This window comes from Macrotis lagotis, chromosome 4 (genome assembly GCF_037893015.1).
Source record: "Macrotis lagotis isolate mMagLag1 chromosome 4, bilby.v1.9.chrom.fasta, whole genome shotgun sequence".
In the NCBI taxonomy this organism is placed as follows: Eukaryota; Metazoa; Chordata; class Mammalia; order Peramelemorphia; family Peramelidae; genus Macrotis; species Macrotis lagotis.
In genome coordinates this window covers 52,915,121-52,941,501 of record NC_133661.1, presented here as the reverse complement: position 1 = coordinate 52,941,501, position 26,381 = coordinate 52,915,121, and the positions used below count along the sequence as shown (strand labels likewise).

Below are 26,381 nucleotides of genomic sequence, written 5' to 3'. Positions count from 1 at the left end.
GTCCAAAGGGTGACTGGTGCCACAGGACCAGGTGAACATTCACTCATCCACTCAAATTACATTCTATTTACATATACTTGGGGCTGAGTTGCTTCAGTCATGTCTGATTCTCCATGATCCCATTGGAAGTTTTCTTGGCAAAGATACCAGAGCGTTTTGCTGTTTCCTTCTCCAGCTCATTTTACAGATGAGGAAAGTGAGGTACACAGGGTTAAGTGACTTGTTCAGGGTCACACAACCACTAAGTAACTGAGGCTAGATTTCCACATTCATCTCTTTTGTAAGCTTTTAAGTTCCACATTTTTCTTCTCTTCCCATGGCAGGGAGCAATCTGATACAGGTTGTTCGTGTACAAATGTGTTAAACATACTTCATATTAGTCGTGATGTGAAAGGAGAATTAGAATTAAGAGGGGAGGGCAGTTAGGTGGTACAGTAGATAGAACACTGGTCCTGGAGTCAAGAGGATCTGAGTTCAAATCAACCTTCAGACACTTAATAATTAACTAGCTGTGTGATCTTGGGTAAGTCACTTAACCCCATTGCCTTAAATTAAAAAAAAAAAGAACTAAGGGAGAAAAAAAACCATGAGAAAGAAAAATATGTTTTAAAAAGAGTCCATAGGTTTTCTCTGGATGCAGATGACATTTTCCATCACAAGTATCCTTGGTCACTGAACTGTGGAGAGGAGCTACAGCCTGCTTTTGAAAGATGAAATGATCTAACTGTGCAACAGGTTTCTGATTATTAATATGAGGTGACACATGGTAACTGCTTGCCCTGGTAGCTAGGCTGAGAAATGGAGAGCACAGGACCCTGGAATCAGGAAGGTGCAAGTACAAATCATTTCAGATGCTCACTGCCTTTATGGCACTGGGCAAGTCACTTAACCTTTACAAGTCACTTAGCCGTCACCTGCCTCAGTTTCCTCATCTTCAAAATGAGGATAAAAAGAGCATTAAACACTCAGGGTTGTTACGAGAATAAAAAAATGGCAAAGCTTTTTATAAACGTCAAAGCACCATATTAATGTTATTTATTGTTCTTATGTCAATTAGGTCAGATTCTGGAACCTGCAGAACCTCCTAAATGAGATCTGCAATATCTCTGAAAAGTTGTTCCTAACCTTCCACACAGGGGAAATAAGGTGATTGAAGAAGTCTGTTTTCCAGATGATGATGTGTGCAGTTAGATGGATAAACCTGGACGGATGGTTGCCAAGCAACACCTCATTCATTCATTTGCTCATTATTTGGTTTGGATTGAGGATCTCGGAGGTCTAAGGAGCGAGCAGAGCTGAGGTGCAGAGCTCCAGGTCTTCAGTTTCAGATTTTAGAGAGTTGCCTGAGGGAATAAGTGATTTGCTTACCTAAGCTCATCCAATATTCCTCATAAAGGGGACTAGAACGCAAATTTTCCCATAGATAAAAACGAGGACAAGGTCAAGTATGGTTTTACTTTATATCTTCAGCGTGTGGCTAATAGCAGGGGCTTAAGGAATGACTTGAGTGAAGGGTTGACTCCTGAATCCAATGCTTCCTCTTTTAATAAAGATTATTAACAACACAATTATAATAGCTGCAGCAGCACTGACTGGGCTTGGAATCAGGAAGACTCATCTTTATGAGTTCAAATTCAGTCTCAGACAATTATTAGCTGTGTGACCTTGGGTAAATCACTGAACCCTGTTTGCCTCAGTTTCCTCCACCTGTAAAATGAGACGGAGAAGGAAAAGGCAAAGCACTCCAGTATCTTTACCAAGAACACCCCAAATGGAGTCTTGAAGAGTCAGATTCGGCTGGAAATGACTGACCGATATAAACAAAAATATTTACATTACTCTTACTGTGTTGGATACTTTGCTAAGCATTTTACAATTATTATCTCACATAAAATAATAGCTTAGTCAAACAGTGCTTTACAATCTTACCAGATCTTTTGAGGTGATAATACTAATTTTATTGTTTCTATTTCCTATATAAGGATATCAAACAAACTGGAGATGGGGGTGAATTGACTTGCTAGCTCTGGTTCTCAGGACTGTGATGTAGTCTCATGTTTTCTGAATCACTATTTTTTGGGGGGCGAGGCGATGGGGTTAAGTGACTTGCCCAAGGTCACACAGCTAATAGGTAGTGTCTAAGGCTGGATTTGAATTTAGGTTCTCCTGACTCAGGACTTATGCTCTATCCATTGAACCACTTAGCTATTCCCTAAGCTGTGTTTTCTGAATCCACCATCATGTGTCTCCAAGTAGGTTAGCCAGCACATAATCATTCGAAATATTGCACTTTGTTATGGAAATGCTTCTTTTATTTCAAATACAAAATTAAAAATAAAATGAATTTTAAAAAGAAATGCTTCGTTCTACAGTGGTGAACTTGCTGGCTTTTTTCCCCTCCCTATTTTTTAATAAATAAAACTCATTTTGGTAGTGGAAGTGACAGGGTCAAAGGAGATTCCAAAAGTTCAGGAGGTTAAAGGTCTAGCTGAGACCCAGATGCTCATTCTTTTACACTATGTGATAAATTTGTTTCCCATTTCGCTACTTGTGCTAGGGGGATGTGACTTTACTCTGTTCTGACCAGAGATTAACCAGAAAGAAAAGGACAGTATTCTTCTTGTTGCCCTCTCCTCAGCTGGCCTTTCTTAGGGCTTGAGGACTGAATGGCCTCACTGTGTTACAAGATGGGTTGGGGAAGATAGACCAGCTTCTCTCTGGCTCCCCACTCCACTGGCCTCCCAAGCCTCAAGTGCCTCCATCTTCAGCATTTCCATTTTGTAAGGGTCCAGGTGGTGATGAGATTGTTTTCCTTTCCATTAACTGAAGGATTTTCAGAAATCTCACCTCCCCTCTTTTAAAGGAAGCATAGACCTCTCTAGGCACTAAAGCTGTCACACAGCCTAGGGAGGGAAAGGGGCCTCAACTTTTTGTGAATGTTTGGTGAGAATGAAGTGGTCCATAGCTTTGGTTGCTGAATGTACCAGCTAACCTCCATTCTCTAATTTGCTATGAATCATGTAGTAGGAAAAACACTGAGCAAGAACACACGCTGGGGCCAATAGCCCTCAAATGACAGTTTGCCTAGGCCAGTTGTATGACATTTACAATGTATTTGCAGTTTTGTCCTCAAAAAACGTGCTTGATGATTTCTGAGAAAAAAGATTCTGGGAAGATCCAGGCCTGCAGTGACCATGGAGGGAGAAGGTCTTTATTTGAAAGAAGGAAAAAAAAGAGAAAATTCTCAGCATCGACCGTCTACTTGAAATTTAATCATTTTAGGCTGTTTCTTTGCCTGCTTTCTTGGCACTCAGCCCAGAGGGGGAGGACTCTTTTAGCAACCAACTTTTTCCCTTACCAAAAAAAAAAAATTGTCAAGTGTTCATTTTCTAGACAGATTTCAAATATGTTCTCACCACCTAGTGGCCTGCAAAAATCTCATTCAACACATTTTATTAGCCTACATGCACAGTTGAACTCTTCCAGGAGGCTGGGAATATTGTCTTCTGGATTATTGTTTAATTTAAGTATTCTTCTCATTTATCAGATTGCTCCTTAGTGCAAAGTAATTTCTGCGGGAATGAGATTTGTGAAAGAACATGCTTCTCCCCTCCATTTCTTGGTGCCAATTTTAATGTATGAGCTTTAAAGGTCTGTTATTTTCTAGAGTGGGATTGGGAAAGTAAGGAGGTCAAATGCACTAGAGGGATTAGGTTATTGAGGCTCAATTCTGACCCCATTCATGGCTAAATTAAATGATCTGCTGCCCTTGCATATGGAAGAAACCTGAAGAGAATCCACCAGTCATTACTATGTGCTAGGCCCTGGGGCTATGGAGACAAAAATGAAAAAAAAATCCCTGCCCTCAAGGAGCTTACATTTTATTTCAAGGAGACACATTCATGTATAAATATACATTGTTGTTCAGTGTTCAGTTGTGTCTGACTCTTCTTGACCCCATTTGGGATTTTTCTTGGCAAAAAGATGCTGGAATGGTTTCCCATTTCCTTCTCCAGTTCATTTTATAGGTGAGGAAACTGAGGCAGAGTGAAATAACTTGCCCGGGGTCCCACATTAACAGGTGTTTGAGGTCATATTTGAACTCATGTTCTTTGGAATCTAAGGCCAGAGCTCTGTCCACTGTGCCTCCTAGCGGCCCATTTTAGAATATGCTTTTGGCAACACAATGGAGGATGGTTTGGAAAGGGAGACTTGAAGAAGGAAGCCTACAGGAGCAATTTAGGTAGGAAAACCAATACAGTGCCATGAAAACAGAATAGTATATCCAGGAAAATGCCTCAATCCTGTTATGAGGATTTCAAGTCATAGCAAAGAGAGGGTAGAGTGGAATTGGGGGGGGGGGCAGAGGATGGGGAGCTTTCTCTTTGCCCTGGAGTCTTGGTTACAAGTTTGGGCAAGACCTACCCTTTCTAATTTCTTCTCTCTCTTCCCCCTGAAAGCCTCAGGTTCTTCAGACCCAAGCCCATTTTTCTCTTTAACCTTTTACCTCCCTAGCTCAGCCCCCTGGGTCTCCTCATTGCCCTACAGAATCCTAATCCCGTTATATTCCAGTTACCTGATTTTTGGTGTTCTGTTGACTAAAGATCTAGGAAATATGGGTTCATTAGATGTCTGCAAAAAAGAGGCAAGGAGAACCTTAGCTTCAGGGGATAGGGGTGTGCACCATATTCTTCTTTCCTAAGGAATAAGATTTGAAGGCATGGGAACTCCACTGAACTATTGGAAAGTTAAATGTCTAGGAACTGGGCTGAGCTGGAAAGGACCTCAGAAATCCACTGTCCATCAGCAGGACTTCTTACATTGATTTTTGTCCAAGGCCCCTTGGGTAGTTTGGGAAAGCTTATGGCCCCCTTCTGAAAATCATGTTTGCTTTCATAATTGAAGGAAATGATAAATTTCAGTTACAGGTTAGCTAAAAATAAAGAAGTCATCATTTTTTCCTGTCCAAGTTTGTGAAGCTCCTGAAATCTATCCACAAGGATCTGTGGAACCCAGATTAGGAATCCCTGGTTTTGCAATAGAGGCAAGGAGAGACAAAATGAAAGGGTCCAGGACAGTCAAGTAATAAATCACAGAAAAAAATCTTTCCCCTCTAAGTTCTGGGCTTTCTTTACTACAGGCTGCTTAGTGATTCCTTGGCATATGGTATCAGGATAAACTGATGAATGAATTTATAATACCCTAGAGAACAAAGTGAGAGGAAAACCCGAGATTCGCTAAGGGTCACTGATTATAGTCATTTCTGTGAACTACTTATTATTTCGTTTTACCAAATTACTATGCAATACAGTAACAATTACATAAATTCACATTATGTATATGTGCATACATATAAAAAATTAAAGTCAGATTAACTTTGGCCTAAGTTTAAGGTGGTCACGATGGCATAAATGCTTAGCTTGGTAGTTAATTCTTATGTTAGTAGCATAGAATAACTCTAGGTTGGTCATCAGTATCCAGGGCCTTCCTCTTGCTCATGTGCTTCTCAGGTCTCTTCCCAAATTTATTTTGTACAAAATTTTTAGAGATTCATGAAGATAATGGAAAATACTGAGCTTGAGTTGAGAGCCCTATAAGACTTCCTCCAAACTCAATGGCAGGCAACCATTTCTCACCTGACTCTAGAAATCCTCAGCTTCCGGCCAGAGCTCAAGTGTAGCATCCTACAGGAAGCCCTTCTTGACATCACACCATTCACCCCCCACCCCCCCCAAGGCTGTTTCCATATAACTTCACATCATTTTTTATGTAGGTTGAATTCACTTCTCTGAGGAAAATAGTTTTTATGTCTTGTGTATAATAGAAGCTGCTTAAATGTTGAAAGGGATTTCTTTCCTTAGTTTTGACATCCTTTATCTGCTGTTTTCTGTATCCTTTTCTTATTGTTTTGATGCTTCTCAGGATAGAACCTCAACACCCTTCAACTCCAATTAAGGGTAAGCACTTTTTTTTTAAGGTTTGTGCAAGGCAAATGGGGTTAAATGGCTTGCCCAAAGCCACACAGCTAGGTAATTATTAAGTGTCTGAGGCCGGATTTGAACCCAGGTACTCCTGACTCCAGGGCAGGTGCTTTATCCACTACACCACCTAGCTGCCCTACTGTTATCTTTTAACTTCAGTATCTCCAGTCCCTCACACATCATTGGTGCTTAATAAATGGCTAAGTTGAAATTTCTTCACTTCCCTGGACTTCTTTCCCAAAGAGAACACTTGCATGTAATCATAAGTTTTAAGGTATTATCATTACTCTTTTAAAAAACCCCAAAACTGAATCTCTTAAAATTTATGGGAAATGTAGAAATATGTAAACATGTTAAAAGTTTAGTATTTGTAGAAAATGCCAATAAACCAAAAACTAAACCAAGTGTGGAGGTAGTCTCTAGGCAAGTCTTTATTTTTGACCAGAGGGAAAAAAAAAATCTAGTAACATTTTAGTAAATCAAAAATTTTCTGTCCCATTCCAAATCTTTTTTAAAATTTTTTTTTTTTAGGTTTTTCAAGGCAAACGGGGTTAAGTGGCTTGCCCAAGGCCACACAGCTAGGTCATTGTTAAGTGTCTGAGACTGGATTTGAACCCAGGTACTCCTGACTCCAAGGCCGGTGCTTTATCCACTATGCCACCTAGCCGCCCCCCAAATCTCTTTTCTTCTTTATTAATCAGGTGAGCTATTCATTCCACTGACTTTCATTACTGTCACTTCATAAATTATTTTCTTGTACTCTTCTTGCCTATGGCATCACAGTATTTCATAATATTAAAACCCTTTATTCAACCATTCCCCCACTGTTGGTTATAAAAAATGCTATGAGTATTTTTGGATACAGATTAGAATATTGATAAATCATTTTTTGTATTCACAGATCTTCTCCCTCCTCAACCCCTCTCCTCTTTCCAGCTATCTTTGGTCAAAGAATATGATTGCCTCTGATTTAAAGAAGGGTGTTTTAAAAGTCTTAGTGCAGTTAAAAAGCTATTAAAGAAGTTATAATCTTCCTGTCCCTAAAATTATACAGATGCTTATCCTAGTGTCAAATCAGCCTCCACGTCTACAGACTTTAACTATTTCTAAGGAAAAAAGGAAATTGATTTAAAGGAAAACATCATACCTAAATCTAAACATGTAAGACATCAACTGTGTAAGCTCATTAGCCAAGTATGAAGTTATAAATGAAATAAAAAAGGGAAAAGATAATGAAAAGAAAAACTGAAAATGTTTATTAGATTTTTTCTTAGCAATTATTAATTTTTAAGCTAATATGTAAAATCTATTTAGAAAAGTGATTGCTTTATAAATAGGAAACTTGTTTACTTTTAGTTGAGAAAAATAAATATGGAAGCGGGTTTGTCTGTAGCCTGGTACTTCTATTTTCTGTTTGGTTTCTTGATGTTACAGAGTGACTTATGGTCTGATTCCAAGGTCCTCTGACTGAGCTATGTGACCACATGCAGGTCTCCAACTGGACTGGACTCAGCTTCACACTTACTAATCAGGGTCAACACCAAGTATCAGCTAATATTTGTTAAGTATTCAGAATTCATAAAGTCAAAGACAATGAGTACCAGGAGTTTACTTATTTATTAATCCGGTCTAAGTAAAGGTCAATTGTAAGTAATTGAAAAACAAACCAAAAAGTCTAACCCAAAACAACAAAGATACTTTCTGAAAGGCAAAATCTGCACATGGTCCAATAATGATGTTTGCAACTTTGGGACCCCAGGAGAGATAGCAGAAGGACTAGCTGTTAATTTTCAGGCATTCTTTACCACTGGAAAAGAAACCTATTCAGACTTTGATGAGGAAACTTCATGTTTGGTCACAGACAAATCTATCTGCTGCAAAGTGAAACATGTCACCATTTGCTTATGAGAAATGGTTTTGTTCCCTTATTGACAACAAAGCAAACCTCCTCCCCCTTCTCAAATCCCTGAGACTTTGAAAGGCTAAAGAACCCAACTGGAAGCTCTTTGAAAGGATTTCTTTGCCATAGAACAGCTTGAGTCCAGCCCTGAGAAGGGCCCTGGACTTCTGGGTTTAAAAGGATCCTGCTGTTTCATTTCTACACTGTGGCCAACAGGAAAATGCCAAGTCCCAGCAGTCAACAGTCACATCACCAAGCTAGACTCAACAATGCCGAGGCATCTAATGATAGAAAATACAGTGAGCATTTTTTTTTTGTTTTTCAGTTGGATCTTTGCTGATAATAATCCCATTCATCTTCAAAAGCAACTGCTGTCTTTCCTACCTCTTTATTCTGACCTAGACTTGGCCAGCTGTTCCAGGCCCAGAATGACTGACAGGTTGCTCTTCTCAAGTGGACCACTGGACGGACAGACAGACAGACAGACACACACACATACACACACAGACACACAAACAAACACACAGAGTGCATGTTGAGTGAAATTTCCTAAAAACCCCTCAATCCCCCAATGGAAACCTTCCAATTCTCTGAAACCGATTGTCTCCCTTGCCCCAGTCTCTAGTGGGTTCTGTCAGATAACCTGGTTAGGTTGTCCTGGTCCCCCCCCTCCCCCCACAGGCATTCTAGCTTACATGGAATGTAATTTATTACAGAGGCACCAAGGGTGAATGTGAGCTGGGAAGCCCTGGCCCCCAAGGCTGCAGAACAGACCCTCCCCTCCTGTGTCCTCGCTTGTGATCCAGTGCAGTCTCAGCACTGTCAGCCCGAGGAGGGGGTGAAGCCCAGCAGCTGCTCAATGGGCTTGTACCGCCATTCATCAGCTTCCAGTTCTTCCACCAAGCCCGCCAGCTTTTCCATCCGAGCAACCTGCTGATCTGGAAGGAAGCAACAAAGTAAGCGGTCACCTGGTGAATCGGCTTACAGGAAATACTCACCAGCTAGAGATATGTATTAATACAAGCAATAAACAATTTTCCAATTGGTCTTATTCTAAGGTTTACTTTGTGCTGGTTTGACCATTTTACAAAATTTTAATTTGCAGAACTGATGCTTCCCAACAAACAAAAACAACTCTCCTGACAACTGGGTCTTTCCTCCAATTTCAATTTCAGTAGTATGCTCTATGTTAGAACCCAGAAAGATAAAGTACATATTTTCTTTTTCATGAAACCCTAATCCTACTTAATCCCAATGAGTCCTAGTATATTTAGAACTGGGAGGGTCAGGGAGCAGCCTAACTGACCCATGCTCAAGAAATGCCCATGATAATATCTGATTCACACACAAGAAAGCAACAACAATAATGAGAGTTCTCTTCAAAAGTCATCATTTAGAGTCTATTCATGAGAAAAGGAACTTTCTAATTCTTTCCCTATCTTATACTGCTTTGAATGCTCCAGTCTAATGTCAGAGGTCATAGGAGCCCAGAACTTTTCAAATCTACTGCTCTTGGTAAAGAAATATTGGGGGGGCGGGAAATGGGGGTATGTGGAAGAGGGGAAAAATATCATAATGATGATATTCACTGTGGGTAATGTTGACGCACAGATAAAGATCAATAACCAACCACATAAAGAAACATAAATGAAGTGACCAGGACTTAAAACCCAAAGGAGCAGACTATACCACTGCCCTAAGAAAATTCTTCACTCCAACTTCAGCTTTGGGCAATATGTCTGGGTCAAGACCTTTGGAATGTTTTCCCTGACCAGTAACTGAAGAAGTCCACTTAAATAGCTTTCGTGGCTTTTGGCGATCTTTGGGGTTCTCTCTCTGTGGCCCGTTTACCCTTCCATAGTCAAGCATGCATCACTAATATGCTTACCATGTTTCACCTGTTTAAGTGTAGATGCCACTTGATAGCTGAAAACAGATTCACAAAGGAATCTCTCTGAGCCATCTGTAAACAGGAAAATAGGACATTTTATCTGTCCCCCAAGACTTTTATGGTTCTTGACAAAATGAGTAAATGTTACTGATCTGTTCATAGTGTTCCATCCCAGAGCTAATTTCTATTTCTCTTTCTAGAACTTCTACATTTTTCAATTTCCTCACCTTTGGCCAGTTTAAAAAACATCTCTTAAAAAAGAAAAAGCAAATAACACCACCCTGATGCCCTGGTCAACAGCTGCCTCTTACAGATGAACAGCTTATTTGTTTTAACCTTTTCTCAAGTGACCAGTGGACCATCATATCATCTCTGATCCACTGCCCTGTAAAGCTTCTTGAGACACAAAGAGCACAGAGGTGGTACCTTAAGTTCAATTCCCTTTCACTCTAAGGAAAATAAAGCTGAAAAACAGCTGTTGTTAATCTGAGATGAAACTATCCCTTCCTCTGACCATCACAACACACTGTTGGGCAATTTTATCCTTTAAACATAGGTGGTGACCTTGATTTTCCAAATGAACCAAAACATGACAATTTTGATGGAGATAAGAGTATGGTGCAATTTCTGAAACTAGTACTATGTCAGTCCCAAGAAAAATGTGGTGGCTGACTCACTTGTGAAGTCAGCACAGAAACTGGTCTTGCCATGACCAGGGACTTGGAATCTGATTATGGAACTGGTATGAATGCGTGTCACTCGATGTCTGGCAAGGGCTGCCAAAGAATACAACCCAAATGTTCTATGTGTATGAAGTGGAATATGATACCCCATTACTCCCCAGGAAAGAAAGCATTTGGGGCTGTTACTGTAAAATCCTAAAGGTGGGGGCCCCAGTATGAATTTCATGATGGCAACCTCAGGTCACAGACTCACTGACAGATCCACTAGGTATTACATGACAATGAGATGGGACTAATTTACTGTTTCATAAATCATAAATCATTTTTATCTTATTTAAAAAGTCAAAGTAACAAAAAAAATCAAATTCAGCACATGACTGGACTACATAATGAAAGACTATAACAGCTGAATTAGAAGATTAGGAAGTGTGGGTGTTAAAGGCCACTTCTTGCCTGCATGTTGTGCCCCTTTTCCATTCTCTCCTCAGCAGCCAGCTTAGGGCCAAGCTTCAGAGAGACTATAAGACAAGCTTGACGGCCTTGAACACCACAGATCTACTCTTCAGTCTGCAGGTGACTTATAAACTACAACGAATCAACAAGCATTGATTAAGCACCTACTATGTGCTAAGTGCTAGGAATACAGAGACCCTTTGACATGTCCCCCTGACCCCCATGTTGGGAAGGCAGCAAGTGAATTCCTCTGGGTCATTGGGGGTTCAGTGTTTATTCTCCTACACAGATCTCAGTTACTTCTGCTAAGGGGTAAGTTACAGAGAGTGAGCTGGGGCTGTCCTGGAGGCCATGGTCCTGGGCATCAGGATCCCTCCCTGAGTTAACAGAGGATCAGACTGAGAGCAGCAGCTCTAGTTCTTCCTTGTGCTGGACCAAAGACTGCAATGTTTGTTGATATTTAGGATGGTGAGCTTCCTCCAAAAAGCAACACACCAACTTCATCCCTATGATCCATCTCCCTTTATACTCTGATCTACCAAACAGGTTTGCTGAGACCTGCAACTCAGGATTAACCACAAAGCCCATCACCACCTACCCACATCCTAGTAGATATACTGATTATGTCCATTTGAAACCTAGAATTTCTCCAGAAAGGAGCTAGTCTCAAATTATCTAGCTCTTAAGGGGACATTGAAAGGTTATAAAATAGGGAAAAATTCAATCACCCAAATCAAAGACCTCAGCCAATTCTTACAGATTACATATAAATTGATTTAAAAGAATATTATCTGGGGCAGCTAGGTGGCTCAGTGGATAAAGCACCAGCCCTGGAGTCAGGAGTACCTGAGTTCAAATCCAGTCTCAGACACTTAATAATTACCTAGCTATGTGGCCTTGGGCAAGCTACTTAACCCCATTTGCCTTGCAAAAACCTTAAAAAAAATTTATCTGATCACTGTAAATTAAACAATGGCCAACAATTTTTATTCATCTTGGACAAGTTTCTATAGTGTTTTACAAAAAAGCAGCCACTTGTGGGCCAGGAAGTACCAATGGAGGGCACTGCAGAGCCCACTTCTGCACATTTTCTGGGTCTTTAGAAATCAGATATTCAGTAAGGGGATCTTATCAGTAAGTGTTCTCAAAGGACAATCTGCAAAATATTTGGTTTCAGCTATAGAAGGATCTGGTAAGACCCCAATGGCTTAGTGGAAAGGAGACTGAAAGTGGAGTCAGGACACATAGGTTTTAGTCCTCACACTGCCATGGGAGCTTGGTCAAATCACTTTCTTCCCAGTCCTTCTCAGTCCCAGTCTTGTCTTCCCCACAAAGGCTCTGAATTTCTAACCATCTACTTAATGGCTCTACTGACATCAGCTCTTGATCACTTGTATTGCAGAGGCACACAAATCTCATTCATACATTCTCTGACATTAAAGGAAAAAAAATCCATGGGTAACTAGAAGCCTAATAATTTTACTTAATTATTTAAAAAGTTAAATAAAGGAAATATGGGAGGAGAATCTTACAAAGTGAGCATCCTTATCAGTTCCTATTTATGGGTACTATCTTAAGCTCTCAATTTTGTTCTTTAATTTTCTTTTTTCAATTCACAAAAGTTTATTTTCTGTCTCCCTGCTGCCCGGCCTCCCCATCACCACTGAAAAGGAGCAAAGTAAAACTCTTCTAACTTGTCTAAGAGTCAGACAAAACAAATTTCCACAAAACCCATGTCCAAAAAAATGTCTCAATCTACACTGAGTCTTATCAGTTGTCAGGAGGTGGGTAGCATGTTTCTGCACCAGTCCTGGAGTCAGGAGGACTTGAGTTCAAATCTAGCCTCAGACATTGTGTGACCTTGGTCAAGTTACTTAACCTCAATTGTCTTGCAAAAATAAAAAAACCAAGAGTTCTTAAGTCTTTCAAAGTAGTTAGTTTTTACAGTGTTGTTACTGTGTAAATTATTCCTCTGTTTCTTATCACTTCACTTATTCTGCATCAGTTAATACATTTCTGGGTTTCTCTGAAATTGTACCAATCATCACTTTTTATAACACAACAACATTCCAGTATATCCAAATGTCATAATTTGTTTAGCCATTCTCCAAATGATAAGGACTCCTTAAATTTCTAGTTCTTCGCCACTACAAAAAAGAACTGCTTAGAACACACTTTTGTAGATGTGGGTCCATTTTAGCTTTCTTTGATGGTTTTAGGATATTGGCCTAGTAGTGATATTCCTGGGTCAAAGGATATGCAATGTGCAGTCACTTTTTGGGCACAGCTCCAAACTTCTTCCCAGAAATACTGTACTAATCCACAACTCTACCAAAAGTGCATCAATGTGCCTGTTTCTCACAATTCCTCTTACATTTGTGACATAAGGCTCTCAAATTTGGCAGAAATGGTTAGGGAGTAACCAGTTTCAGATTATTTCTAGGAGTTTGCTCTCTGAAAGGTTCAGTAACATTTTCCAGATTTTGGTCAAGTTGACGAATAATACACTGTGAATGGAAACTTACTGGAGTTAAATTACTTTACTTAAATTTTGGGATCTACAAATTTATATTAGAAAACAACCAGAGCTGTGTGTCCTTGGGCAAAGCACTTAACCCTATTTCCTTGCAAACAAAACCAAAAACCCAACCATACCTTTCCATAAAGTGTAATGAAATGGGAGAGGAGATGATGAAACCAAAGCTTAGAAAAGCATCAATATTAGGCTCAACTCAGAAGGCCCTCTTTTCTCTTGCTAATATTGAGAGGAATCTGGTATGTACATAGAAAAGTGATGCTAATGATCTCAAGGACATGGAGATATTGTTTTTATTAAAAGTAGAATCTTCTTCTTCTGTAGCTAGACTGAAATGATGCCAATTCGACACATTTCTAAATCTAAATGGAACATCTTCTGCCTATGTGGAAGCTACTAAGCAATTACATTTTTAATTTGTTCTGAGGCCAAATTCCTGTATTCCATATAACTCATCCTGCCATATGGGGTGCTGTGCTTAACAGAACACTAGCTACAAGCTGCCTACAGGGTCAATGATGCTAACACATGCATCCTGCTACACAGCAATCCTTCTAGCTCCAGATTTTCTAAGACTAGAAGGACAGAATTCCACATTAGAATTATCATCAATTAGATTCCAGGAACAAATATAAAATCCTGACAATTGGAGACCTTTATAACCTGGCTGCTTCCCACCCTTCTAGGCTTACTCACCTCCACACATTGCTGCAAGCTTTCCTATCTCTCACCCTGGGTATTTCACTGGCTGTCAACACCTCCCTCATGCCTGGGACTTTCTCTTTCCTCACCTTTCTTTCCTTGCTTCCCTGAAGTTTCAGCTAGATGCTTTCCCCCAATCCTCATCTGAGTGCCTTTCCTCAGCTGACCATATGTCTTGGTTGTAGATGGCTGTGTGCATGTTAGCTCCCCCATCTGATGGCTCTTGAGAACAGGTGCTAGGTTTCTGCCTTTCTTTGTATCCCCAGAACTTAGCAATGGCTGGCACATAGTAGAAGCTTAAAACATGCTTGGTCACTTGCCCATACTGCTAAGTTATCCACTATATCAATCATACAAACCAAGTCTAGAAGTCTTCATGGGCTTCATAGATAACCCTTCACAAATTACCTCTCTGCTTCCCCAGGTTAAAAGCACTGATTCCACAAGCAGATTCCTCAAGCGGCAGATTTCACCTTTCTCATGTGTGTAAGCAAAGAGAAATTTCCAGACAAATTTATAAATGTGAATACTGAAGACTAATAACCAAAAGGATGATGGAAGGCTTTGGGGGGTGGGGGGGAGGGGGAAACAGCTTTACATACACCAAACAAGAATCCCTCTAGCTTGCTTACACTGGGCTTTAAAGCACACCAACTCTATAATGTCGCCAGAGCAAGCACAATCATCTCCATTTTATTAGGTGGGGAAGATGTGACTCGAGAAAGGTCAAGTGACTGGCTACACAGCTCTGGAGGTAAGCCTCCAAAGTAAGCCCTCTCTTGACAGACTCCACTGCCTGCCTCTTGCACACCCCTAACCCTTCCAAGGGTCTGCAGTGGGGCCTGGGTGCACTGGTAATAACAGAAATAGAGGAAGGGCCAATTTCTCTTATACATGAAAGAAGTTAGTGGTGAGCAGAAGAATTCCCATACCCCCAGGGATTAGCTCAGTTGGTTACTGCATTATGCTAAAGAGGCTGAGCTCCAGGGTTGGTTTTCCCATCCGTCCAGTTACCTTTGCTCTTTTCCATGGCCACAGACTGCATCCCTAACCTTGGCCAGCTGTTTTGCAAATGTCTGTTGTTGGTCACAAGGAGGTCTGAATGAGAGAGTGAGGATGGTTCAATGCAAATCCATCTCTACCACTGGAAAAACTCAAAGCACATGTCCTGGCAGTGGGGTTAGTAATGCCACCTTTACATATCTTAAGATTAAGTGTATATACATACATACATATATATATACACACACACACACATATGTATATACATACATATACATATGTATATACACATACATACACATAATTAAGACTATATTAAGACTACTTTCATCTTCCAGAAACAACCTAGGTAAAAGGGATTTATTTTTCTTTACTTTGGTAAATTAAGAAAAACATATAACCTGCTAACTAGAGCTTTCATGCCTTGGGGCAGATGCTGCCTAGATGTTAGGGGCAAAACAGGAAATTTGAAAAAAGAGGGTATTTTATTCTGAAGCTAGAACACTTCTGTCTACATTCTTTTTTAATAGATCCTTTATGGTTTTATTAATATTAACTACAGATTTGAATTCCATTATTCAGCAAAAAGTAGAATATGATCACCTTCTAACATTTCTCCAGCTCCTTTGGGGTAGGTAAAAAGGGCTTTCCGTGGTGGGGCAAGGTCTGAGACACTAAAGCCAGATCCAGTTACAGAACTTCCACTGACCCCTCCAGCTGAGGAAGAGGATGAAGAGGCAGCCATTTTCTTTCTAGTCAATGAGAGAGAAAGAAAAAAAACAAAAAACATCAGTTGGTAAGCTTATGGGACAGTCAGAAAAGACTGAATTCAGTTCTGGGAAGCAGCCAGGTCTTCTCTCACAGCCTCCCCATTTCTTATGTCCTGATTCTAGTTTGGAAGAGAAAATAAATTTGCTGGTAGCTGATGTTCTTAAAAATAACAAAAACAACAAACCACAATTCCCACCAAAAAAACCCCAAACCTGCCCCCCAACTTCCCACCTTCTAAAAAGTCTCATTATTGATCTGTTAAAAGGAAGCTCAGGATAGAAGGTGCAAACAGTTTATAGGTTACAATCCAGGTGCCAAGGCAGGCAGTGCTGATGTAACAATGTGACTGGAGAAGAAACCAAACTATGTCATCGAGAAAGCAATTATGCCAGAAAGAACAATTTGTCCTGGGTAAACATTTATCATTCCATGCCCAAACCAAAAAACTTATAAGAATTTCCATGTCAATCTCCAACCTCCTAGGTGAACACTGGGTTCCATTGCTGGGCTGAGGCAGTTAGTCAGAAATAGAAGTTACTAGTCTTTTCATTTTTAGAACTTTGCATACATTTAAAGTCACCACCTGGTGGTATTTCCAAACTAAGAATAGTCCTCATTAAAAGATCACTAAAATTCATCAATACAATAGCTTGTGAATATTTAATATACGGGATAGATTCAAGTTCCAGAAAAACAAAAGCTCTCAATGGTAACAAAAAATTTCTACTGAATAAACTAACTACTATTGGTATAAATTTTTAAAAGATACATTTTTGCTATTCATGCCTGCTGTATCATGTAAACTTGTTGCCCTGAATTGAATAACATTTAACCTAAATAACCCTGGAGAAAAGGTTCTCTTTGAAGCTTGCTTATTTTCTGAAAAGGGTTATCTGCTGTCTGGTTTTCCACATGAGGGAAAAAAATGTCTGAAATAACCATTCTGCTTCCTCACTTCTCTCAAACTCAAAAAGAGTTTGGTTTCTTTATATGTTCAAGGTGACAGATCTGCCTGCTGGAGCAGTCTAGGAACTGGTCCACTGAGAGCTCATCAAAAGTGTCTCTCAATCTTGCTCTAGCCTACAACAAACCTCTTCCTTCCTTCCCACTGAGAGGAAAATCAGTCATAAGGAGAAATTCATAGCATCACAGGTTTTAAGGATAGAAGGGAAGGAAATAAGCATTTATACAATATCTTCTACAAACAGAGTGGTGAATGCTTTTCACAAATCTCTTGATTTTCCCAACAACCCAGCACAGCAGGTACAATTTTTATCTCTAATTTACAGTTGAGGAAACTGAAGCAAACAGAGGTTAAGTGACTTGCCCAGGGTCAAACTGTGATTAAGTGTCAGAGTGGCATTTGAATTCAAGTCTTACAGACTCCGAACTCTATCCCTTGTACTATCTAAAGGTTCTGGTCATCTAGTCTAATCTTGTTTTACAGATTACAGGGAAGAGGGGGTACTGAGGTGGAACTGAAGCACAGAAAGTGGAAATGAAACACCAAACAGGTAGTACATAATAAATCTGGATAAGAACCCAGGTCTTTTCACTGTATCTCTTTCTGTTTTCTCAGTGATGTTGATGGTGATGATAATAAATAGGATTAAAATGAGGTATGGTGAAAATGATGGTTATGCTGGTGATATATACAATTTACAGTAAAAATCTTAGCCACACGGTACAAAAGCTGGGTTGGCAAAAAGTTACTGTATCAAGAGTGCTTTACAATATTTTCTGAATGTCACTGTCCAATCTAATACAATGTACCAAGCCTAAAGCTCCAAGTAGTCTTTTTTGGAGAAACCAGAGCCTTATTTTTTCATGGATTTTGGAACTATACCCGCTACAAATAAACTATTTTGATATAGAGCTCACAAAAATTTAGATATAGTTTATCTAAGTTTTTTTGATTCACCCAGAAAAAAGAAAAGCTTTCAACTTGCAGATCAGAACACCCAAGTGATTTATGCATATGGTTTCTAAAGCTTTTGAGTGAATTTTTAACTGAATATAATCAAAATGGGTTCCCTTTCACCTAGTGTATTTAGAAATGAGTAACAGTCCTATCATCCAATCAGAATGACAAACAGTAGTCCCCATGTGCATTCTTAACAATCATTATTGAGTTGAGGGTATTCATTTAAGCAAATTCTAGCTTTTAATAATAAGATATTTTTGAATGCAATTATTTATATTAGAATAGAAATTTAATTAGAAGTGAATTTAATAACTCTGATATTTCAAATAAATCATGATTTTGAAGTCAAAAGGGACCTTAAAAGATAATATAGCTTAACTCCTTCAAATTTTAAAATTAAATTTATTTTCTGATCACTGAAAATAGACCTTTTTCTTCCTTCAAACAACCTTCCCCTCCCCAATAGAGAAAGAATGAAAAATAAAACTCCTATTATAAACTGGGCAAAACAAATAAAATTTATCTCAATCTGTAATCTGAGTCCATCACTTCTCTAGATGGAAGTGTATATATAGCATGTTTCATCATATGTTCTCTGGAATTGTGGATGGTTAAATGCATTGATTACAGAGTTCCTGAGTTTTTCAAAACTATTTATCTTTAAATGTATTGACAAAAATATAAATCGTTCTGTTTCTGTGTGGACTTTGTTCTTCATCAGTTCATGAAAGTCTTTTAAGTTTCTTTGAAATTCTCCCATTTATCATTTCTTACAGAAGAGTATCCTTTCACATACATATATATCAAAACTAGTTCAACAATTCCCCAGTTGATGTTTACCCCTTTAATCTCCAAGTTTTTTCCACTGGGAAAAAAAAGATGCTATTAATATTTTTGTATATATGGGTCCGGTAATGGATTCTCTTTGATCTGTTTGGGAGGCATACAGTTAATAAGGGGTTTTTGAGCATAATACCAAATTGCTTTCCAGAAAGGTCAGACCAATTCCCAGTTCTACTAACAGTGCTTTTATTAATGTGTCTGCTTTCCTAGTGCCCCTCTTTGATGTTTAGTCATTTCAGTTGTGTCTGGCTCTTTGTGAACTCTTTTTGGGCTCCAACAGATGTTCCTAAAGCACAGATATGAATATGGCACTCCCTTATTCAGTTAACTCCAATGGCTCTTTATAGACTATAGATCAATTGGGTTTGGTTTTTAAAGTCTTTCATAACTTGTCTGTTTCTCCCTTTCCAGTCTTCTTACATTAACTTCCTTATCATCCTTCTGATTGTGCTTGTGGCTACAGGGGAGTAGGGACCTTTACTGGGTAAAAATCAGCAGGCAGAAGAACAATGACAACCTCTCCCCATCACACCAGCTGCATGAAGAGGCCTGAAATTTGAGATGGTGTTCCCTCCCCCATCCTCAGGTGAGCAGAGTCCAATTTTAAAGTTCAAAGTCAACAGGCTGGAAAAATGAGCAAGCGACAGTAACGACCATATGAACAGCTACAAACAAAGCCTAAGAGAAAAATGTTAACTGGACCAAAATCCAACAAGAATTCCTAGAAGAAGGGGTGGCTAGGTGGTGTAATGGATAGTGCGCCAGCCCTGGAGTCAGGAGTACCTGAGTTCAAATCCGGCCTCAGACAATTAATAATTACCTAGCTGTGTGGCCTTGGGCAAGCCACTGAACCTCACTGCCTTGCAAAACACACACACACACACACACACACACACACCCGTAAGAAAAAAATTTAATGAAGAAAAGTATTCTTTAAAAAGTAGAATAGACCAAATGGAAAAGGAAATACAAAAGTTAACTGAAGAAAACAGAATTCCTTAAAAATAAGAATTGGTAAACTGAAAGTTATTGATTCCAAAAATTATCAAGAAACAATAAAAGAAAATCAAAAGAATGAAAAATTAAAGAAAATGTGAAATATCTCATTTTGGAAAAACAAATGACTTAGAAAAGAGACTGAGGAGAGAAAATTTAGGAATTGAACTATCTGAAAGCCATGATCAAATAAAGAACCTAGTTCTTTCCTTCTTTTTTTGCAAGGCAATGGTGTTAAGTGGTTTGTTCAGGTTGAATTTTATCTCAAATCCTCCTTCCTCAGAGGCCAGTGCTCTATCTACTGCGCCACCTAGCTGTCCTGTCTTTCAAGCATTCCTGATAAAATGACAAGAGTTAAATAGAAAATCTGACATTCAAACACAAGGCTTCAAGGAGAGCATAAGAAAGAAAAAATTAAAGAATAATCATAAGGGACTCAATAAAATTAAACTGTTTATACTCCTATGTGGGAAAATGATACATTTAATTCTAAAGAACTTCATCATTATTAGGGCAGTTAAAAGGAGTTTACAATAGACAGAGGGAATGTGTTGATTTTTTATCTCCAAAAATATGAGTGATGAGAAAGTGGGATTCATTAGAAAAAGGGGGAAGTGAGAATAGAATGGGGAAAATTTTCTCACATAAAGAGGATTCTAAGGAAGAGTTATTACAGTAGAGAGGTAATGGTGGTAGTGGCAGTCAGTGCTCATCAGAATTAGTTCAAAATGAGATGAATACACACAGACACACACACACACACACACACACACACACACACACACTCAAAATTTCCCAAATAGGGAAAGAGAAGGATGGGATAAAAGAAAGGGCAGTAGCTGGAAGCAAAATACACTCGAGAAGGGAGATAAAAGAGAGAAAAGTATGAAGAAAATAAGATAGAGGGAAATATACAGTAATCATAACTGTGAATGTGAATGTGATAAGCATTTAGCAGAATGGATAGAAACCAGAACCCAACAATATGCTGTTTACAAAAGACAGACACAAGAGTTAAAATAAAAGGCGGGAGCAGAATCTATTATGCTTCTGCTGAAGTAAAAAAGGCAATGGTAGCAATCATTATTTCAGACAAAACATAAGCAAAAAACAGACCTAACTAAAAATGATAATCAGGGAAACTTCATTTTGCTAAAAGGTGCCAGAGACAGTGAAGCAATATCAAAAATTTTAACAGCAAGTTTCTCTGACAAAGGACTGAGTCAAATTTATAAAAATAAGAGCATTTTCCCAACTGATAAATGGTCAAAGGATATGAGCAAGTAGTTGTCAGTGATTAGGGAAATGCAAATTTCAACAATGGTGAAGTTAACACCTATCAGAAATGAAAAATGCTAGAAGGGATGAGGAAAATAGGTTCACTAATAAACACTTGGAACTGAGAAAACAGGTACTAGAGAGGATGATTTGGTGCTCTGCCCAAAGGGCTATAAAATTGCATACCTTTTTAATCCTTGGGAATAATCACTACTAGGTCTACATTCAAAGAAAAGAAAGAAAAAAGAAGAGGACCTATATGTACAAAAGTTATTTATAGCTGTTCTTTTTGTGTTGGCAATGAATTGGAAACTGAGAAAATGCTCATCAACTGGGGAATGGTTGAATAAGTTGTGACAAATGATTGTGATGGAATGTACAGAAATGAAGAGGGGGTGGTTTCAGAAAACATGACAAGACCTATGTGAACTGATGCTATGTAAAGTGAGAAGTACCAGGAGATTATTATAATATTACTGTTTCCAATAAAAATGATTAACTGTGAAAGGCTTATTCTAATCAACACAATGATCCAAGAAAATTCCAAAGGACACATGACAAAAGATAAATGATGAATTCTGAGTGCAAAATAAAGTGATTTTCTTGATTTTTTTTGGTAATATAGTTAATATGGAAACGTTTACCATGATCTCATAAGTACAAATGAATTGAAATCATACTGCTTGCCTTTTTAGTGGGTAAAGGAGGAGGGAGTGAATATGGAATTCAACTAAAAAAACAACTCCCCAAACAAAAAACAAAAAACTCCCAAACTACTAAAGATAAATAAAAACTGGAAGCATCATCATCATCATCATCATCCTGAAATGGATACTGTCTGCCAAAATGATCTTTTATCATCCCTAAAATTAATATGCCCTGAAAAAAATGAACAAGCACTGTGGCAAATACAGGAGAACAGTTCAATTCTAGTCATAATATGTCTCAAAAATATATTGAAATCTGGTCCTATATAACTGCTAATTTTACTGGTTTACTATGTTGACATGTAAATCACCACATGGTAATGTGGTCTCATTCTCCCTCCCCCCACCCCCCCCCAAATCTTAAGGTCCTTCACGTATTTTTCTTATAGGAAAACAATATTTTCTCTTGAACTCTAGACTTTCTCTACCAGATCCCAGAAGTAAAATAACTTTGACTTCTTCTGAAAACTGCTAATTCATATCCTTTTACCATTTATCATTTGGGGAAATGCTCTTATTTCTATAAATCTGACTCAGTATCCCATATATTTGAGACATTAGGCCTTTGTCAGAGAAACTTGCTGTTAAAATTTCTGATATTACTTCATTGTCTATGGGCTCATTCAAATCCCTGAATCCTTGAAAGTTATCCAGTACTTTTGTAGCCTCTCACTCAGACTGGGCAGCTTATCCCAGAAACTCCATTTAAAGAGGATACCCAGGCCAAAAGAATCAGGTCTGATTCCTTTCCAGGCTGCACTAAGGACTATCTACCATAGGGGATGCAGTTTGAAATGTTTAATGGCAATTGGTGATACTGGACTGGTGTTTAGGTGATTAGGGCTAGATATATGAATCTGGGAGTGGTCTGATAAGGTGATGGATTTAACAGTACAGAGACAGAAGAGAAAAGGACTTAGGGGGTATTCACAACTGGGGGCAAGATATGGATGATGAGTCAGCAAAGGAAAATGAAGTCTGGTCTGATAGGATGATAATAAAGTGTCAAAAATCCCAAAGACAGGAGAGGACCCAGGAGGAAAGGGTGGCCAATTTTATTTTCAAATTTTTATTTATTTATTTACTTTGCAAGGCAATGAATGGGGTTAAGTGACTTGTTCAAGATCACACAGCTAGGTAATTATTAAGTGTCTGAAGCTGGATTTGAACTCAGGTCCTTCTGACTCCAGGGCCAGTCTAGCTGCCTCGGGGGTCAATATTATTAGGAAAGATAATGATTTAAAAAAGGTATTAACTGAGTGGGGTTTTAAAGGCTGCACAGGAATCCAACAATTAAACTAGTCTCCTGGTGCCTTCCCTGCAGCTATAGCCCATCTCCTGTCCCTAGGACTTTGTACATCTGGTCCTCTATGTGAATGCTTTCTCTACTTGGATTCTTAGAATTCCTAGCTTCCTCTAGAGAACAGTTTAATGTCCACTGGGTACCAGTTTGTTAACAACAAACATTTATTAAGTTCTTTACTAAGTGCCAGATACTGTGCTAAAATCTGGAGATAGAAAGGCAAAAAAGAGTTCCTGACCTCAAGGCTCTCACAGTCTTGTGAGATGGGGGAGACTAGAAAGAAAATGGGGGAGATAGGAAGCAACAAATGTGTACAAACAAGCTAAGTATAGGATAAATAGGAAATAAGTGAAGGAGGGCTGGTACTAGAATTAGAAGGGATCAGGAAAAGGCTACAAGATGGCGTTTTAATTCAGATTTGAAGAAGGCAGGCAGATGTGGAAGGAGAGTGTTACCCCAATGGGGGGACAGTGACTGAGAGATGGAGGCCAGTATCACTGGATGGAAGTTATAGATTATTGGTGGTGTATAAGGTGTAAGAAACTATGTATGGGGGGGTGGCTAGGTGGTGCAGTGGATAAAGCACCGGCCCTGGAGTCAGCAGTACCTGGGTTCAAATCTGGTCTCAGACACTTAATAATTACCTAGCTGTGGGGCCTTGGGCAAGCCACTTAGCCCCATTTGGCTTACAAAAACCTAAAAAACCCCAAAAAAACAAAACCTATGTATGTGGGGGGGTGCAGAGCAGGTCATGGAGGGTTTTAAATGCCAGAGGTCTTTGTATCTGATCTTGGAAGCAATAGGGAGCCACTGGAGTTTATTGGGGGGGGGGGGAGAGGACAGAGTTGGACCTGCACTTGGGGAAAATCACTTTGGTGGCTAAATTGAGAGTAGGGAAAAACTGAAGGCAGAGGGGTGGCTAGGTGGCGCAGTGGATAAAGCACTGGCCTTGGAGTCAGGAGTGCCTGGGTTCAAATCCGGGCTTAGACACTTAATAATTACCTAGCTGTGTGGCCTTGGGCAAGCCACTTCACCCCATTGCCTTGCAAAAAAAAAAACCCTAAAAAAAAAACCTGAAGGCAGGCAGATCTACGAAGAGCTATTCCAATAATTCAGGTGTGTGGTGATGAGGAATTGCACAAGAGCAGCGCCTGTATCAGAAGAGAGAAGGGGGTACAGAAGAGAGATTCTGTAAAGTTGAAATCAAGAGACCTTGGTAACAGATTGGACAGAGAAGAGTCCAGGTAGTGAGGAATCCTAGGTTATGAGCCTTGGTGACTGAGATGGTGGTGTTCTTGGCAGTGTTTGGAAACTAGACAGCACAGTAGATAGAGCACTGGCCTTGGAGTCAGGAAGCCAGGAGTTCAAATCCAACATCAGGCACTCACCACTTACTGTGTGACCTTGGGCAAGTAACTGATTGCCTCACATCCAGGACCATCTCCAATCGTCCTGATCCTAACTGGACATTGGGTCCAGATGGCTCTGGAGGAGAAAGTGAGTCTGGTGGCTTAGCACAGCAAACCCCCTTCTCAAATGTAATTCATGTGCTTGACCTGGTATCACCTCCTGATGTCATGGTCTTCTTCAATAATGAAGGACAAACATTTGGAAACTTAGGAAGGGGAAGGGCTTGGGGAGAAAGAAATTCAGTTCAGTTTTGGGCTTAAGATACCTACCAGATGAACTGGCTAAGTTTATTATAAAACTGAAAAGATCATCAACCTGAGTAGTATGAGAGAGAAAGAGGGAAGAGGGACAAGGACAGAGCTTTGGGTGTGACCAGGATGAATTCAGTAAAGAAGACCTGAGGAGTGGTCAGAGAGGAAGGAGAACCAGGAGAGGGCAGTAAAAGGAAACAGCCACAGAAGAGACTATCAAGGGAAGAGGGTGAGCATCACCATCATCAAAGTCTGCAGAGGCAAAAAAGATGAGGAGTAAATAACCATCATTAGATGGGCAACTGAGAGATCACTGCGCAGTAATTTCTGGGAGAGCAGTTTCAGTAGAATAATAAGATCAGAAGTTAAGCTAGAGATAAAGAATGAAAAGAATGGCAGCAAAGGCACCAATTACAGACTGGCAATATAACCATAGTAAGGAGGGAGGATGGGATTATAGTTATACGAGACAGATGGATTAAGTGAGGCAGATACTGATATATTTGTAGGTAGTAGGTAAGCAACCAGTGGACAAGAAGACACAGAAGGTTTTTCAAGACCCTTTCAGTTCTCCTTCCCTCTGGAAATTTTTCCCCCTTATTTGTGTAAGTGTCACACTCCTCCCCTCTCCCAGGAGACTAAAAACTCTTCCAGGGTAGGGTTTGGGGTTTTTGCAGGCCCTAAGACTAGCACAGTGTTTACATATGTTTATTAAGTTGACTTTACTGGAGAGAAAAATGTGAAGCAGTAAGAGGATAAAAAGACAGAGCTTTGCCAGATTAGATAAGAAATGCCCTCTGTTGGGGTAGAGACGCGACAAGTTGAGTTTGTCTAAGGTTGTCTGGCAGATGACTGAAGGATGACGAGGTGGAGGGACAGCAGAAATGGGGAAATAGTTAAAGCTTTTATTCCCCCCCCCAGGACTAACAACGATGGATCGCTTTTATTAGGGTTGCATCCTTGGAAAGAAAAGTAAAGGTTCTATTTGTCGGATCTGCCCTCAGGAGACACAGACTGTAAGACTGAAGGATCTACTCCTATAGGAGTTCACCAAGTGATGGCCCTTGGAAAGAACTGAAGCCACTCAATGTGGAGGACAGGGTGGACCATCCAGCAGCGAAGGCAGGCTATGGTTTAGCTATTAGGAATGTGTTCCTCCTCCATCCATCTAATTTAAACCGCTGGATGACATCCAAAGGAGCAGCAGCAGCAGCTGGGGCACTGACGAGGGGGCGGGACCAAGTCCAGCCCCGCCCACCGAGCCCCGCCCAGCTCGGAGGATCACAACGCGCACGCGTAAACTGAAGGGCGGGGACTAGAAGGGTTTGACTCCGCATGCGCAGTGGGAGCAGGGGAAAAAAAACTTCCCTCAACACGTCCGCCTCCTGGAGCTAGTCCCCTTCCATTTTCTCCTTCGTTTCCATCTTGGCGGCTAAAGCTCCCGGATCCCCGGCTCTTCGCCCCACCGTCCCGCTCGCGAGTTCCCGAGCACGCCTCCATCAGCCGGCTCACTCACCTCAGCCACCGGCCTTCCGGCCGCTCCGGCGCCGCAGCTCTGGCCCCTCCCCCGGCGGCCGCGCGGGCGGCAGGGACGGGGCGACGTCGGGGCGCTGGCGGCGTGCTCGCGCCCGTGCCGAGCGCGCGGCGGGGGCGCGCACGTCCTCTGCTCGCCGCTCCGGGGCCGCGCCGCGCCGCTGTAGGTGGTCTCTTCCGCGTTTTCCTTCCTTCTTGCCTTTGGCCGCCGCGGCGG

At 40.2% G+C, this 26,381-nt stretch overlaps 2 protein-coding genes across 6 annotated transcripts in view; one reads left to right on the top strand and one right to left on the bottom strand.

Moving 5' to 3' along the window:
• Positions 1 to 7,579: 7,579 nt before the first annotated feature.
• Positions 7,580 to 26,249, bottom strand: ANAPC16 (anaphase promoting complex subunit 16). 3 transcript variants are annotated; one of them, XM_074232796.1, is made up of 5 exons: positions 26,148 to 26,249; positions 15,752 to 15,900; positions 15,161 to 15,244; positions 9,770 to 9,844; positions 7,580 to 8,819 (listed from the first exon to the last, which is right to left on the bottom strand). In XM_074232796.1, exons 2-5 carry the CDS (start codon positions 15,891 to 15,893, stop codon positions 8,704 to 8,706), a joined length of 417 nt encoding a protein of 138 aa, XP_074088897.1. In that variant the 5' UTR covers positions 15,894 to 15,900; positions 26,148 to 26,249; the 3' UTR covers positions 7,580 to 8,703. The 3 variants fall into 3 exon arrangements, with proteins under 3 accessions (XP_074088897.1, XP_074088895.1, XP_074088896.1); XM_074232794.1 differs by lacking the exon at positions 26,148 to 26,249 and adding an exon at positions 16,151 to 18,060; XM_074232795.1 differs by lacking the exons at positions 15,161 to 15,244; positions 26,148 to 26,249 and adding an exon at positions 16,151 to 18,077.
• ASCC1 (activating signal cointegrator 1 complex subunit 1) overlaps positions 26,223 to 26,381 on the top strand; it is a 135,324-nt gene continuing 135,165 nt past the window's right edge. For 2 of the 3 annotated variants that reach the window (XM_074232791.1, XM_074232792.1), the window contains exon 1: positions 26,224 to 26,327. The gene's annotated coding sequence lies outside the window, so the exon portion shown is untranslated. Of the gene's footprint in view, positions 26,328 to 26,381 lie in introns of all 3 variants that reach the window. The other variant, XM_074232788.1, reaches the window with a different exon arrangement.

What these genes read in the sequence shown, in the direction of transcription:
- ANAPC16 (XM_074232794.1), bottom strand. An exon ending in AGCTGGAGAAATGTTAGAAG is followed by an intron (nt 15,245 to 15,751) that starts GTGATCATATTC and finishes TCTCTCATTCAG; the next exon opens with ACCTCCTTGTGACCAACAAC. An exon ending in GGCCATGGAAAAGAGCAAAG is followed by an intron (nt 9,845 to 15,160) that starts GTAACTGGACGG and finishes TCCTGTTTACAG; the next exon opens with ATGGCTCAGAGAGATTCCTT.